Source organism: Haliotis rubra, unplaced genomic scaffold, assembly GCF_003918875.1.
Source record: "Haliotis rubra isolate DU_JTF1 unplaced genomic scaffold, ASM391887v1 Scf267, whole genome shotgun sequence".
Taxonomy (NCBI): Eukaryota; Metazoa; Mollusca; class Gastropoda; order Lepetellida; family Haliotidae; genus Haliotis; species Haliotis rubra.
This window is the reverse complement of record NW_025766747.1, coordinates 1,182,194-1,198,247: the sequence shown is the minus strand read 5'-3', so window position 1 is coordinate 1,198,247 and position 16,054 is coordinate 1,182,194. Positions and strand designations below refer to the sequence as shown.

The 16,054-nt window shown below is 39.7% G+C and overlaps 1 protein-coding gene across 2 annotated transcripts; it reads left to right on the top strand.

Annotated features, from left to right (window-relative positions):
• Positions 1–14: 14 nt before the first annotated feature.
• LOC124280411 lies at positions 15–14,312 on the top strand. Of its 2 annotated transcripts, none has more exons than XM_046716337.1 (20): positions 15–112; positions 1,041–1,173; positions 1,493–1,919; positions 2,427–3,677; positions 3,892–4,031; positions 5,745–5,867; positions 7,172–7,294; positions 7,711–7,788; positions 8,022–8,125; positions 8,436–8,528; positions 9,489–9,572; positions 9,748–9,867; positions 10,129–10,336; positions 10,547–10,693; positions 11,257–11,345; positions 12,071–12,141; positions 12,227–12,306; positions 13,275–13,440; positions 13,765–13,839; positions 14,116–14,312. In XM_046716337.1, coding segments are annotated over exons 2-20 (3,510 nt in total). In that variant the 5' UTR covers positions 15–112; positions 1,041–1,043; the 3' UTR covers positions 14,117–14,312. The 2 variants fall into 2 exon arrangements, with proteins under 2 accessions (XP_046572293.1, XP_046572292.1); XM_046716336.1 differs by having other exon boundaries at positions 8,415–8,528.
• Positions 14,313–16,054: the final 1,742 nt, after the last annotated feature.

The window sequence follows — 16,054 nt, the reverse complement described above, 5'->3', positions numbered from 1 at the left end:
CCACCGTGGCGCTATATATAGCCTCACTGGAAAGGCCAGTTTAACATGGCGACTTGAAGTTTACACCAAACAACGGGTGTATAAATGAACGACTGACGCTGAACTACAGAAGGTAATGCCACATAAACACACCTTCACATTGTATGCTCATCGTAATTTTGTATACATTTGATACATTTGTATCTTGTTTTCGTGAACCAAACCACAAATCGCATTTGTCACTTTGATACTGCTTTCAGTTTGGGTAATGTCGTTATATTTGTTCATTAGTCACGATATGTGGGGTCTTTACATCGTGTGTCAAAATATGGCACATATGCATGTATATGCAAGTATATGCTACTCTAAGTTGTACTGAAAAACACATTCAATTGGTATTGATATTTCCGTTATCGCTGATATGTAAAGGGAACTAACTCTAGTGAACATCTTGTGTTCAGAACGATATCAATGTTCATTGCACAGCTACTCACAGCGCCGTGTAGAGTTATATGAAATACACGGAAAATGAAAATGGTTTAAGCAAACTATATATTGGCATTACCAGGCCTTCAAAACGGTCGAGACCGCCTCCGTGGTGTAGTTGTTAGAGCGTCCGCACGGAGAACGGTAGGTCGCGGGTTCGATCCCCGACCGCGTCATACCAAAAGACGTTAAAATATGGTACTTGTTGGTGCCTGTCTGGCGCTCGGCATTAATGGGTACAACAAGGACTGGTCGGCTCGGAGTCAGTATAATGTGTCTGAGTGGGGTATTGATGCTTCACTGCGGCATGGTATCTCAGTGGGCTAGCACTATAAAACCAGCTTTAGTCTGGGCTAGTACAAGCAGCCACACATACACACGCATGCACGTCGTCATATGAGCGAAACATTCGTATGTACGACGTTAAACCCCATTTCACCTCACCTCACGTCAAAATGGTCGACCATGACATACTTGTTTTTTTTCTTCTAAAACTCATTTATATAATATATCTAATATTTACGAGACGGATGTGCTGAAACAGACTATGATAAAGGTTGTTATACATTTTACAGGCAATGGCAGACATTCACTTTCGAAAGTACACAGCTGGAAAGCTGGTTCAGTCTAGTGACAATCGACAAGTTGTTGATATCATTTTCAATGAAGATTTAGTCCAACGAACTGAACGTGGAGAAAACCCCAAAGGTAACTATCCAGATCGGCGTTCTGTATAGGTATATATGCTTTAGGGTTTATGATATGGATCAATAAGATTAAATCAAAGTAGATAAAGGGATGTATTTGTAAGTAAAATGTTCCCTTAATAAAACCTTAGTGCTGCTTGAAAATAGACCACATCAACATCTGATCTTTGAAAATAATCAAATAAAGAAACCATTCTATATAGGAATCCAAACAGATCTAAGAATATCTATCTTATAGTCCAGTAGCAGTTAACGTAATGGTGAAAGGTTTCGAATTTTTATGAAAATATAAACATGTAAGAATGCATTATGTATTTCAGAACGGGAAACCCTTTTGTGGGTCAACTGGGGAACTGACGACCATGGTAAAAGTGTTTTCTCCGCTATTACGCTCTCAACACAGGATCCTGATGACGGGGCGGACACTGTAGGCAGAATCACGCACATCTTGAAATCAACGAATGGAACCATGTCTCATTTCGTGACGAACATGTTGAAGGTGTTTCGGGCAAGAGTGCAGTCAGTGACTTTGTGTCCAGTCACCTTCGTCATGAGACATGCCAGACGTGAAGATTTTAAGTCTATGTTAAATAATGGCTTACAACTGAGGCGTGTGTTCAGGGAACTGATGTCAGAGCTACATGCCCCAGGAAAACTGGATATCAAAATCAAATTACTGTCGCATTCGCCAAATCCACCAACGCACGAGGAATGTGAATCTCACAAATCATCGTTACAGAGGCTCAGGTTAGTCTGCATTATTCCTTTGAAGTTTTAGTAATCGAGTTTGGTTCAATGCTGCTTTCGGTAGTATTTCGGTTTTTTCCTTTTCGTTTGTTAACTGATTACCACGGCACTCAACAATATCCTCAGCTATATGACAGCAGTCTGTAAATAATCGAGACTGGACCAGATAATTCAGTGATTGACATCATGAGCACATATCTATAATTATGCATTTGGGTTACGATGAAATGCATCAACCAAGTCATCTAGCCTGATCACCCGATCCCGTTAAACACATTATCAAGAGAATCTTAAATCCGAGCCCAGGATCATAGGTTTCTGGCAGGTATGCAACCACCAAATTGTGGCGCCATTGACTAACCGGTACTTCACCCACCACCACGATCCCCAAACACTCCCACGTCCCGCGACCCACGCCCTTTTCAGTATTTGAAATGTGTAAGTACTTGTAGAAATGAATGCCATCAAACCTAACAGCTTTAATATGTTCTGTGTCATTTGTTATAGCTCCACCGAGACAGTAACTCATGAAATGACTGATCCTGGCAACCTCTTGATTGAGGAGAGATTCAGCCGTATCGATGAAGAAGTTGCCAAGCAAAAACAGTTCTTGGAAAAGAATATAAAACAACAGAAACAACAAAGCGAAGCTTGTCGAGAAATTCTGTCAAGAATTAACTTACAGCTTCATCCGCAAACAAAGGAAGGATTGCTTGTGTCTATTGACGACGACAGACATGAAGCAGATGGAGACACTATTGGTCACCTAAACCAGTCTACTATTCCCACATCAGCAACGGACATACAATTAGATACTGTGGGAAAATCCCAAACAGTATCTGAATCAGGTAAGCCTGTAACGGATACCCTTGGATCGACATCTACAACTACAAGTACTGATGGATTACGACAGCATCTGATTGAAGGCAAAGACATTGAGGTAGATGCAGTTGAAGAAGATAGGTCGATACCACTTGAACATGAAACAGTTAAATCTGGGTCTGGAAGTTCAAATGTCGCAAAGGGTGATAAGGAGAAGCAAACTAATGAAAAGGTTAAGCTTGCCTCGAAAACAAAGGAGAACTCGAAATATGACTCTCCTGTTGTGGAGGACATTGTAAAGGAGCTCAAGGGAAAGGACAGCATTACTACCAGTACAAATGAGATGCCAGGCAATCGGTCTGTAGGAATAAACAAGATAACAGCTCACGTTGGAAATACGTCGAAAACGTACAGTCCCATAAGTACTGAGGACGGACCGAAGTCATCAGGTGACGGTGTCTTCAAGAAGCCCCCTCCACCAAGAACTGACGCACTATATCAACAGACGAAACAGAGTTCACAGATTAACGAAACATATGCCACACAGCAGTACTCAAACACTAAAGACTATTATTCTACCTCTTATATCTATCCCAAAGACAATAGCAATACCTATGGTAACAGTGCTGGGAAAGGATCTTACAATCCATCGAGTGACGGAAGTGTAACACAACTGTATCATAGTTCCAGATACTATACAGAGTATAGTCCGAATGACGGGTTTTACGTTACCACCCGAGAGACTGATTACACATTATACACAGCGGCAGGAGAGGAGAAATGGACAAAATTGGTCCGATATAGGAAAGGTACCCCAGAACCAAATATCATGGACAATCTGCCATATAATTTAGTGCCTGTGTCTGCCCAAAGATGCTCTTATGCACTGCCTGGTTCATCGGAAAGTTATAGCGGGATTGAAAAGCTTTTGGTCAGGTGAGGTTTATTTTTCTTTGATTTATTACTGCGCATTGTCTTGTGCACGGCCAAACATTACTGAACAGTATAATATAAAGCAGCTAGAAAGGGGTAAAACGTAAAACATGATAATTCCTGCATGTGTTATATGGGCAAGGCAGAAGTAATAGTAATAGTGAGGTTGGTTTGTACATATATGTTTATATTCAGCTCCGTGCATCTACTTTTATAGGATGGACATTGCAGTTTCAAAGGAAGAAACCCCAAAGGGGCAAAAGGAAAAAAGCCCAGTCTGCACACTAAACTACCTGAGGGAACTTCTGGGTGATGGGGACTCTGTCTGGGAAAGTGCTGAAGAGGCTCTCCAATCAGGTCGGCACTTTACTGAATGCATCTAATCATCATGAAGTTTATCATTCATTTATGCTTCGCAACATCCCTTATCTTACCTCACACATAAATGTCGCTTTCTGATTGGCTGAACGCTCTTTTATTATTTTCAATGTACCCCGCTTACAAGCGAGTAATGTTTCAATGTACCCCGCTGTCAATGGCAACTCATTTGGTACTTCGTGGTAGTAATTCTTTATCTCGAATTACATTGAATCACGTATATGATGTACGGAAATTACCGATGTTTTGCGAATGCAAATCGTTGGAAGGGAGATAACTCTCAATCTGTTTTTCTTGTCAGCAATATCTAACGATGGCTACAAAAAGATGTGTACCCGCGCTTCAATCAATTCAAAATTAAAATTAAGGTGTTCGGTAAAATAAATACGTTGTTCATTGGTCCCTCGGGGCCCATGGGTTGATGTACCCTCGATGTTTGTTTATGTTCCCATGCCCCCCTCGTGACCAGTGAACAACTTATAATATTTTCCATAGCACCAGTATGTCAGCATTAACCACAGCACAGGAAGTTGTCTAACCTCGATGGTCGTTTAACGTTTACAAGTGCGATCATCTTCAAGATTCCGGCATATAATCCTCAAGACCCCACATAAGTGTCAATAACCGAGCACAGAGTCAATATCTGGTGTGACCTCCGCCAACTACAGTAACATTATATGACGCTTGACTGTATCAGACGTTTAATTTGACGTTGAAGTTTTGGAGTTCCAATTGTAGGATTCCATATGAAGGGCTAGTTCCAATACATCAAGACTTTGCTCTATGGGATTGAGATCTGGGCTCCTGGTGGGTCAAGGTGGAGTTGCTACAGCCTCTTGATCTAAGAAATCATCTATGGCACAGCCATAATTTGGTCTAGCATAGTCGTCCATGATGACTGGCCTTGTGTTCACAGGATGATCTCTGACATGTGGCACAACAGTCATGTGAGAGGCACCAGCTCAATATCAAACAGTACTTGCTCCAAGATATTCCTTTGTGCATATGCAGTGGTTATGCTTGGCCAAAAACAAGGTCGGCCATCAGTCATGAACGAAAGAAACGTCCGACCAGTGGACCCTTCTCCATGACCTCAAATTCCAATGACGTCGAGCTCTCCGGAAAACCACGGACGCGTAGCCCTAGCGCCGGTTTGGGGAGATGTTTTCTGACCAATCGTGTGATCCGATAGTCGGCTGACAACCAACTTGTCATTGCCCTCATTGACATGCCAGCATGCCGCATGACAAACACCTGCCACCTTTGAGCAGTTGTCACTTGAGGAGGCTACATTTGTTCTTATCGACAACAAAATCAATTGACTTTCCAATTTATCGAGCTGAGAGATCAGTTTTGGGAAACTTGATATTTGCTTAATAACGGATGCATGTACTACACTTGATGTCCGTCTTTGATCGTTACACGTGAATATCTAAAATCAATGTAAGATGCCCCCGAAGGGTCAAATGAATCATACAAAATGGCAAAGTTATGATAATTATGAATATAAATAACAATGGTTAAAAATAATTAGTGTTGCGATACATTATTCCATGTGTATATTTCACTGTCGATTGTATATAAGCGGTTGTATCTACAAAATTCGGATAAGGATGCGAATTACAAGTGTTTTGATCATGTTCATGACAGAAGTGCTCGTTATGAAAACTAACTCATTGTTTATTGTTTCAGAAACGTGTCCTGTACCGCGAGTACAAAACGCAACGGATACACTTCTTTGTCTGGATGTCTCCAGTAGTACATCACGGGAATCATATCATCAGTTAAAAACAACGGCTCTCAGCTTTATCAGTGGTTTGTTTCTTGATCAGTTTATGTGTGTCCCAGATAAACAGAACGCTGTCTCTGCTGATGGAACAGTACTTAGATATATGGGGGTAGCTTGGTCGTTAAAACGTTTACTCGTTACGCCGAAGGGTCAGGTTCGATTCCCAACATGGGTACTGTGTGAAGTCCATTCTGATGTCGGCCGCTGGTCTTACTGGGTACTGCGGAACAAAAAACCCTCACATTCTACCATCTTCGTTTAGGATGGTAACCACCCCAAACCCCCACAGCCCATAACTCCTATAGCTTCTAACAACAACGTTCATGGTCCAGTGCACTGCTAATCTCCTGCCTGTTACCTATTTCATACAATGGACCAGCCCAAAGACTTAGCAATTGAGAGAATGATTTTAATGAGCAAAACGAAAACTAAGAGTTTGAGAGTATGGTTTTAATGGATGATAACAAAAATACGTTAAGTTCAATAATATTAGACTTGAGGTTTTATTAACTTCAATACAAATTAAATATCAATTTTCATCCATGTACATTGTTCCAGTGCCTCGTATCGTTACAAAGGTTCAACGATATTTAACTTGAGGTTTAAGAGTGAGTGTTTCAGTGTCTATCCAAGTTTGAGCAGGTGGCCCACATGGTCCAGGACCTGGAGAGGTGTTTTCAGTCCACGATCAACCTGCTGGCTGAGGCGACACATGCGTTGCTCAATCTCTCTGTACATCCTCTTTCTGCTTATCACAGCTGCACCAAAGTGCACCACGACTGCACCATTTCCGCGTGTTGTTTTAACTACAGACCCGTGCCGTGTTATATTCGGACACTTGATGTACTCTCCATAGACTTTTAATTTTCCGTTGCTTATTTATGGCAACAATTTAATCAACATACGTACAGTGTCGTGAACTCTTTAAACATGGCGGGCTATGGGATTGTGCATTGTGGAACCATACGTAAGTTGATAAATTTGATGTCATTAGTTAAATAGTGGTCGGAAAATTGAACTGAAATTATGTGTGGAGAGAGGAGAGAAGATTTCACATTTTCACAAATTTTACAAAGATCCATCCTAAACCCACTTCATGAAAATTATCTATGCTACACTGAAATAACATGTAAGTCTATGGAAATTACGTGAAGTGTCCGAATATAACTGGCACTGTAGCCAATATGGGTACTGGGTAGTAGGGGTTTTGGGAGACAAACTTTTCGATAGGTAGTAAGTGTTTACATTTTGTTCCCGGTTAAACTATTGCCATGTTATTGTCGTTTTCAAGAGCATGATGGTACATAACGGAGACATTATGTTTGTTTAGGTGTTGAAGACATAGCAGAAGAACTTGGCGTTGAGGAGAATATAGCCATTGTTACCCTCGGATCCAAAGCTAAAGTTGTGCACCACTTGACCAATGACTATGAGAGTCTCAGAGACGCCATAGGTAAATCCCACTTTCAAAGCTTTATGATAGCTTCATGATAAAATGTGGAACATTTCACTGGCAAAACAACAGTTGAAACAAGAAGATAACACATGGTATTCTAATATTAACCTTTATATGCTACCCCATTAACCTTTATCATCTTTTATGCATGTTTTGATATATTTATCAGGGTTAAACTGAACTCTCTTTCGTATCCCACGGCATGGGTATATCTCAGAGCAAATCGTGATTAGCTGAGTTGTGTGGCTTAGCCGTACCAGGATCCGCTGATCGGGGATATTAATCCGATATTCGACTGAGATGAAGCGTCTTGATATAAAGGAAATATTAGTCAAGGCCAACCTGTATTAATCACCACTCACTTTTGATCCTTTATCCTTTATGATATAGTATATATTTTTTTATATTTCTAGAGGAGATGGAGTGTTGCGCACGTTCTTCAAAAACCTACCTGGAAGGCATTCTCGTTTGTCTTGCAGCTCTTACTAAAGGTACTATTTTCACATGCTCGCATACATCGTATCTTCTATGCCTGTATCGAATCATGGGATGCAGACATGAAACTTATTTGACTGACACCGCCTGTATCCCATGTAGAAATATGTTTATTTTTCTCACTTTCTTCGACCATGCTTATATATACAACGTCTATATACACAACGTGTATATACTTCTGTACTGTCCCCAGTACTGTAGAAGTTCATCATGATGCTCTCTGACACAGGTGGAGTGTGCAACTTCGGGGGATTTCTCCGAGTACCCCCGCGACTCATCGTTGTAACAGATGGACTGACACCAGAAAAAATGGACCAATGTAGGGACTCTCAGGTATGTACCTATGTCATGTGTTCAGGATAAACAGTGATTCTTACGTGCGTTTGGCTTATGTATAATCCTACTTGACAATTATTTACTAAACAACTAATAAACATAATCCCTTGATGTAAATAGGATTGTGTATTTCTGATCTACTGCTTATTGTGTACGTGCAAATGTTACATAAAATGAATAACTTGAAGACGTGGAACATTTGTAATGTGGGTACTCTGGATGCATGACACGAATTTCCTTTCCGAATAAATGTAACTTGTATTTAAAAAGTCATGGCTATTTCTAGGACAAAAGACGCTTGGTACAGGCACTTCAAGAAATGGGGAGCGAATTTGTGAGGAGCAATGTGGTCAGTCCCATTCTCGTTGTCCCTCATGGAAATCCCAACGTGGTGGTAACTGTACGACATTTCTTTGAACTTAATGTTTTCCAAAATCGTCTTATTATAATGCGGTCATCTATAGTGATTTAACAACGCAAGCTTATGATATAAACTACTGGGCAAAGGAAATTATCACTTTTAAAGTAATTGTATAAAAGATCGGGATGATCAAGAGTCACAACAATAGGGCAGCATTTGTAGTCCTAGAAGAACAACACTGGTTATCATCCGTGGAAATCTGATTGTCCAACGATACCAGGATGAAGTGTTGAAACCTTTTGTGGTTCCCTATAATCGACAACAGGCAAGAGGATTCATTTTGCGCGACATTAGCGCCAACGTATTGCTTGGGGACGCGTTCCAGACATGAACCCCCATTGAACATCTCTGATGATCTTTATTGTTCGTACTTTCCAACGAACTGACAGGTGAACAGACTCTCTATAGGATGCCTTTTCTGACTACGTCCTGTTGGCGTGTATGGAATTAATCGCTATTGCGACGTGTCCCCTGAATTATTGATTTTATTATGCACTGTTCGTTTTGTGAATTTTCACCCCTCTTTCGTAATTAATGAATGTAATTGAATTACAATAAAGTCAGTCACGTTTTTGGAAAATGATTTCTGTTTGTAAAAATACGTCTTTGTTTCTATTCGGTAATAATCAGGTAAGTCGATGTAAGGAGAGATTTCGTATGCTTGGTTGTTGTTATACATCTGAACAATTCTGCTATCCGATCTATTTCTGTGGCAGGTGTGGCTGACATCCTAAAGTAACAGGGATCAATGATATGTGTCAACCAAGTCAATGACCCCGCTCCCCGTCACTTTTTACGACAAGTACTTTGCCAAAGGTTCATTTTAACTCGAATCTTCACGTGTTGATATTAAATGATTATTTAAAGGGTTTGGGCGATTGTATGAATATATCTATCCAGGATCATAGGAAGATATCTCGTCAAACTATCTTGTTTCAGGATTACTTAAAGACAATGGTGAGGATCTGCAAAGGAGAAATTGTGTATGACATAAAAAGCGCATGCAGTTATCAAAGAATGCAGGTAATGTTCTCAATGAATGCATAACAAAAAGCATACCCATACGTAGCCATTAGACATATCTCACACATTGCCGTAGACAACACGAACCTCCTAGATAATAATATTATCATGAACCGGAAGTGAGCAATATATGACTTTGGTGAAGTGTGAACACAGATGATGATGTTTGTTGTAGAAATTCTGCGCCCAAATCATCCGATATGTGAAAAGCCAATGCGGACTGAAGACAAGCACTGCAGCGAATGTGGACATCATCCTAGATTGCCTATCTGCAGACTTCTCCGCCACGGAAAAGGTGCACCAAATAATAATCCTTCCTGTCTCACCTACATGATTAATGATAACAGGTGTACGTGCAGATACATACTCCTTATTAAAGACTGACGGAGGGGCAGACCAAATAGATCCGCCTACGATTTAATAAACATTCAGGACAAAAGAGTGGGGTTAGAAGTGCATCTGAATCTGCCAATGTGACGGCTATGATTCCGTGTGTAGCTTGTCCTTGCAGGATTTGTGAAAAATTGTGATTCCTGTGTATGTTTGTATCTTGTAGAACACAATCAGATCTATTGTAAGAGACCAGCTGGATCTGGAGGAGAAGGATGCAGGAGATACAACGCTGTTCAACAACATTCAGGAAAGTACCAGTTGCCATATCCTTCTACAGCTCGGCACAAGAGTCGCCAGAGGCCCTGACTGGAAGTGGGCAAACGAAGACTCCGACTGCCCCGGCACTGTCATTAACCATGGACCTAACCACGGTGTGTAGGTCCCAAACAATATTTTGGCCTTTTGTAAAAAGGGCTTAGATTAAAATGCTGTCACCGCCGAAACCGATCCTGTTTTGCGTCGACAATTACATGGATGGAAAACTAAACGTCAGCGGCATCGCCAGGTGTATCAGATTCTATAGTATCCTGTAATAAATACATGTACAATAGTGCTTACAGTATTTTATTGTATTTCTCTAGGTATGTTGTGGGTGGTGTGGGACAACGCCTTGAGCAACACCTACAGATATGGTTACTATGGCAGCTATGATGTATGGCCGGTGGAGGACCGACCTAGATTGCTTGGTGAAGATGGAGATATTGACATCGGTGTGCAAGTCGAAAGAGGTGATGTGTTATAATCGCTAGGGATGAAATCATGAATGATCTTTATTCACACCAATAACTTCGGAGAGTAAACACAAATGTTAGTTGTTCATTTACCCAAACATATTTACGGAGGTATTATAAAGGAAATTCATTTTTTCACAAAATCCCATATTTACATGATCCTGGTGAGAAATAAGTCTATAGATACAGAAGTAGTCGCAGGCTCGGGTAGCTTATGTCAGGTGATAAACATGCTATGGTCAAACTGTCACGGCTCACATTCTCAGCAATAGCGGTTATACCACCTCGTAATGTCAATATTTTGACTTCGTCATCTGCACAGTCTTCAATACACATGTACTGTTCGGGGCTTAGTGTGTCAAATAGAAATGTTACTTGCATCAGCCAAAGCTGTACGACATACCAGTTGGTGGTTTATTATGTCATCGCACTCTACAGCACACATTAAACACTGCCCAGGTGAGCATTTTTTAAATTGAAATCTCATTTGTAAAATGCATTCACAGCTTCATGTGAACAAAATGTAATAATTATATGCTGGTTCATTATGTTGTTTTCAGGTCCTGACTGGCTAGAAAGCTACTCCGATCAGGATGGGGGGCCAAAGTCGTATGGAACTGTCATACGAAAGAGGGGCGGTCGCGTTATGGTATGTGTATATGTGTGCGTGCAATGTAAGTGTTGCTGTTCATTTTCAGAGTAAAATAGGGTGGTATTGTAAGTGTTGCTGTTCATGTTCAGAGTAAAATAGGGTGGTATTGTAAGTGTTGCTGTACATGTTCAGAGTAAAATAGGGTGGTACAATAAGTGTTGCTGTACATGTTCAGAGTAAAATGGGGTGGTACAATAAGTGTTGCTGTACATGTTCAGAGTAAAATAGGGTGGTATTGTAAGTGTTGCTGTACATGTTCAGAGTAAAATAGGGTGGTACAATAAGTGTTGCTGTACATGTTCAGAGTAAAATAGGGTGGTATTGTAAGTGTTGCTGTACATGTTCAGAGTAAAATAGGGTGGTACAATAAGTGTTGCTGTACATGTTCAGAGTAAAATAGGGTGGTATTGTAAGTGTTGCTGTACATGTTCAGAGTAAAATAGGGTGGTACAGTAAGTGTTGCTGTACATGTTCAGAGTAAAATGGGGTGGTACAATAAGTGTTGCTGTACATGTTCAGAGTAAAATGGGGTGGTATTGTAAGTGTTGTTGTTCATGTTCAGAGTAAAATAGGGTGGTACAGTAAGTGTTGCTGTACATGTTCAGAGTAAAATGGGGTGGTATTGTAAGTGTTGTTGTTCATGTTCAGAGTAAAATAGGGTGGTACAGTAAGTGTTGCTGTACATGTTAGTCGCTAGTTAAACATATGTCTTAAATTCACAGGTGCTTTGGAGAAACGGAGATGTATATGAATATAGATTTGGTGAAAATGGGAAATACGATTTGACAGCGAGGTGAGTATTTTTTACAGTTTAATGCAACATAGTTTGCAACAATGTGGTCTTCCATCCTTATTTATCAATAATTTGTTGTGTTTAGGGACCCAGCAGAACTGCTGATGGATTCACAGCAAAATAACCCGGATGGTGAGAGGTCAGCAGGGAAGCACGAGAAACAATGTAGGTATACATACCGAGAAGCTGTCATCCCAGAAATGTTGCATGCTGATACAGTTAAACAGCTGCATACTTTCAGGTAACCGAGGGGCGGTAGGGGTAGCCTAGCGGTTAAAGCGTTGGCTCGTCACGCTGAGGGCCCGGGTTCAATTCCCCACATGGGTACAATGTGTGAAGCCAATTTCTTGTCTCTCCCGCCGTGATATTGCTGGAATATTTTGCTAAAAGCGGCATAAAACCCAATTCACTCACTCAGGTAACTCCTGACCAACGTTTATACTGATTGATTCGTTTCGCGAAACTCTTTGATAGTAACTACTAATCGCCAAAAGAGAATAGTGGTGGCGAAATTAGGGTAGTGAATACTTAGTAGAGCATCAATGAAGTACCACTCTAAGTGCCACTGAGCATAACCTAGGGACGTGTAATCGTACGAACAATAATATGTAATTATCACAATGGATATGGCATCAGCTACTGTCAACATCCTTGCTCATTTATAGCTAGACTAAGATTAAGGTGTGTGTTTATCACAATATATATAACTATAACTATATTTATAGTTATAGTTATATATATTGTGATAAACAATATAACACGATATCTCCTCGGAGGCATCGTTTTGACAGTAGATTTTGTACAATAAATTTTTATGAGATCAGATTGCTTTGACATGATCAATGTTATGACTCACAATGCCATGACGTCAAAAACCTAATGACATCACAATGCTATGACATCATAAACCTGATGACGTCACAATGCTATGACGGAGTTGCCCTGCAAGTCTAATGGCAGCACCGTGCTCAGAGGTGTACATTTTTCACTGAAACTAATGAAGAGTGATTTTTAATGATAAGTAGAATCTCGCCCTCGAGCAATTTGGAACTGTATCAACTCGTGTTGATATAATTGATATCAGTAGACACTTGGGTGAGATTCTCTACATAATTGACATTGATACTTTATAGACGAAACGAAGCAGCAAATATCGGGTAGCAGGTCCTCGTACACTTGGCAGTGGTTGGATCCTCAAGGTGTTTGGCAGACATATTCACCAGAACAATGTGCCAAACTCTCGCAGACATATTCCAAACGTCCAGATGGGTCATGCTTAGTGCAAAAGAATGGGAAGAGGTAACTACAAGCTTAGATCTGTGACATGCGGTGATAGCATTCAGTTCATGAGCCGGAATTTCAGATTCTTGTGATCTGAGAAAAATGATTAGTTATAAGTGCAAAAATATATTGTTGACATGACACTATAATATACTTACTATTTTCCGACTTACATGTTTGAGATGAATGACTGTGTACAAAATGTGCCGATACCCAAATTAGTGTCATGTTATGTGCAGAATGGGGACACGTGCATGTGATCATTGGAAAAAACATCAATATTTGTCAATGTTTTTCTTGTGTTACCGCTAACGTTATATTCATGGTGATGTTATTGTATAGCTTCAGAGTGTCGTTCAGGAATCAAACGGAGAAATCTGTTGATGATCATACAGTCACACAAGTAAGGCGAACATGGTAAGTGTAATCAGTAGGCGATAATATGATCATATTCATGGTTCAAATAGGTTATTTAGAGTCCCGTTATCATGGCATTTAAATCGACACTGATATAAATACAATATTTTCGTAATCACACACACACACTTGGTTTCCTAACCATTATTTGTACAGATGTAAATCTTCATATACTTCTTTGCGACTTTAACATATTAGCACAGTCGATTTCAGAGACACATATATGTGTCCAGGTGTGACAATCCTTCACTCACAATGTGTCGTGCGTCCTTTCAGATGCACGTGGCCAGCGCTGCAACAAGTCGCTCAGGAAATCGAAGCTTACATGGGACAGTGCTGACGAACGGAAATTAATGATAGACATATGATGCTATGAAACAGTTACCAGTATCTAATAACAACTAATGTATGTATGTATGTATGTATGTATGTATGTATGTATGTGTGTGTGTGTGAGAGTGTGTGTGTGTGAGAGAGTGTGTGTGTGTGTGTGTGTGTGAGAGAGAGAGAGAGAGAGAGAGAGAGAGAGAGAGAGAGAGAGTGTGTGTGTGTGTGTGTGATATCCACTAGCAGGATCACTAATTTGGAATGTCTTCAAAACATGTTTCAGCTTAACAATACCTAAGACATATCTTTTAGCATTAATGAATGTAAATGTCTTCATTGTGGTTTGTCTTCATGGTGGTCTGTTTCTGTGTCTCATGAGCCTTTTACTTCTGTGACGATCCTGTCTCATCTGAGATATTTTCTTCATAACCAGTCATATGTCTGCGACAACTCTTCTGTGTACTACAACTTCTTTATCGAACATACTAGTCATCACAGTTTATTAAAGACAACCTCGTGGTGAAGATGCCGTTACCGGAAAGGTCCTACTAAAAGACAAATGCTTCTGAATAGAGTGCCAGTGTTAAACATGGCATCTCAGTTGTTTCGCTATGTCAGTAAAATAGACCTAACAATGTGTATGCTTATAATTATTGTCCGTGCCAGTCAGGCCCTACTGTATTATATATAACTCCATGAATCGTGTGTACGTTTATCATACGCTGGTTTTAGTTCTCCATATAATTGAATCGTTAACAGTGTATACAAAAGATATATGTGAGACAATAAAATATTTCCTCCACTTTTATTGAGTATCAATTCCATTTGATTCAGTTACTGTAACTGATAAATGCATGTATTTCAGCATTAGAAGTTATTTATGGCTGCAACAGTAATGTTACATAACACTATTATTAGCAAACCAGTTAGGTCGGGTAATGAAATAAACCCACATTGACACAAACAACAGCTTATTTAGAAGTAAACGAATGTATTTCTGATAATGATAATGATATGTATATAAAATACCATTCAGGGCGCTTGTTAATGTAGCTTGTAAAACAGTATTATTCACAGGTGTATATGAACTAAGGAAATGCTATCAAAACTTAAACTGATTGCAACCAATGCTTGTACTTTCTGTAAAGCAAGTGTCGAAACCATAATACACATATTCTATGAATTTGATATTGTCAAAGAGATCTGGAATAGTGTTATTGGATTCAACATAAGACGGGCACTCTTCTTCACTTAGATAAGAAAAAAATAATATTAGGATACTGTGAGAAAAGAAATGATGTGCTCAGTCGCATTATAATTATTACAAAATACAATATTTTCAAATCAAGATTAGCAAACAGACATCCTAATATTTCAAATATTAAAAAAGGTGTAAAAAATTCATATAATTTAGATAATTACAACTCGAAGATAAATTGTAGTGTAGCATCATTTCTACAGTTTTGGTCTTCATGCCATAAGCTTTTTAGCTGAAGATGTTATCTATTTAGTTTATTTCATATTCTCTGTAATTCTGGAAGATCATTATAGAAATTCCAGGAAATGTCTGGAAATAGTGAACTATTCACTGTACGTTAAATTTGTACGAAAAAAGGTGAAATGAAAAAAAACATTAGAAAACAACAGCTTATAGCTGAAGTTCCTTGTTATCAGTGCTGATGGCTAATACGCTTTATGGGGCACGTATACACCCAGCACAACACTGGCGTATGTAGATTGGTATTTAAAACTGATTCAGTGTAGTCCAGTACAATAACACACTTGAGGTGTGGGGTATGTTACTTATGTAGCACCCGGATTAGTCATGGATCACTCTCTCATTGTGTTTCACCGGTATCAACGGGTATGGCATGTCTTCTGACGGTAT

Coding starts and splice junctions, on each gene's coding strand:
- LOC124280411 (XM_046716336.1), top strand. CDS start 1,044: ATGGCAGACATTCACTTTCGAAAGTACACAGCTGGAAAGCTGGTTCAG. Junction 1,920..2,426: donor TCATCGTTACAGAGGCTCAG/GTTAGTCTGCAT, acceptor CATTTGTTATAG/CTCCACCGAGACAGTAACTC. Junction 13,441..13,764: donor GTGCAAAAGAATGGGAAGAG/GTAACTACAAGC, acceptor GTTATTGTATAG/CTTCAGAGTGTCGTTCAGGA.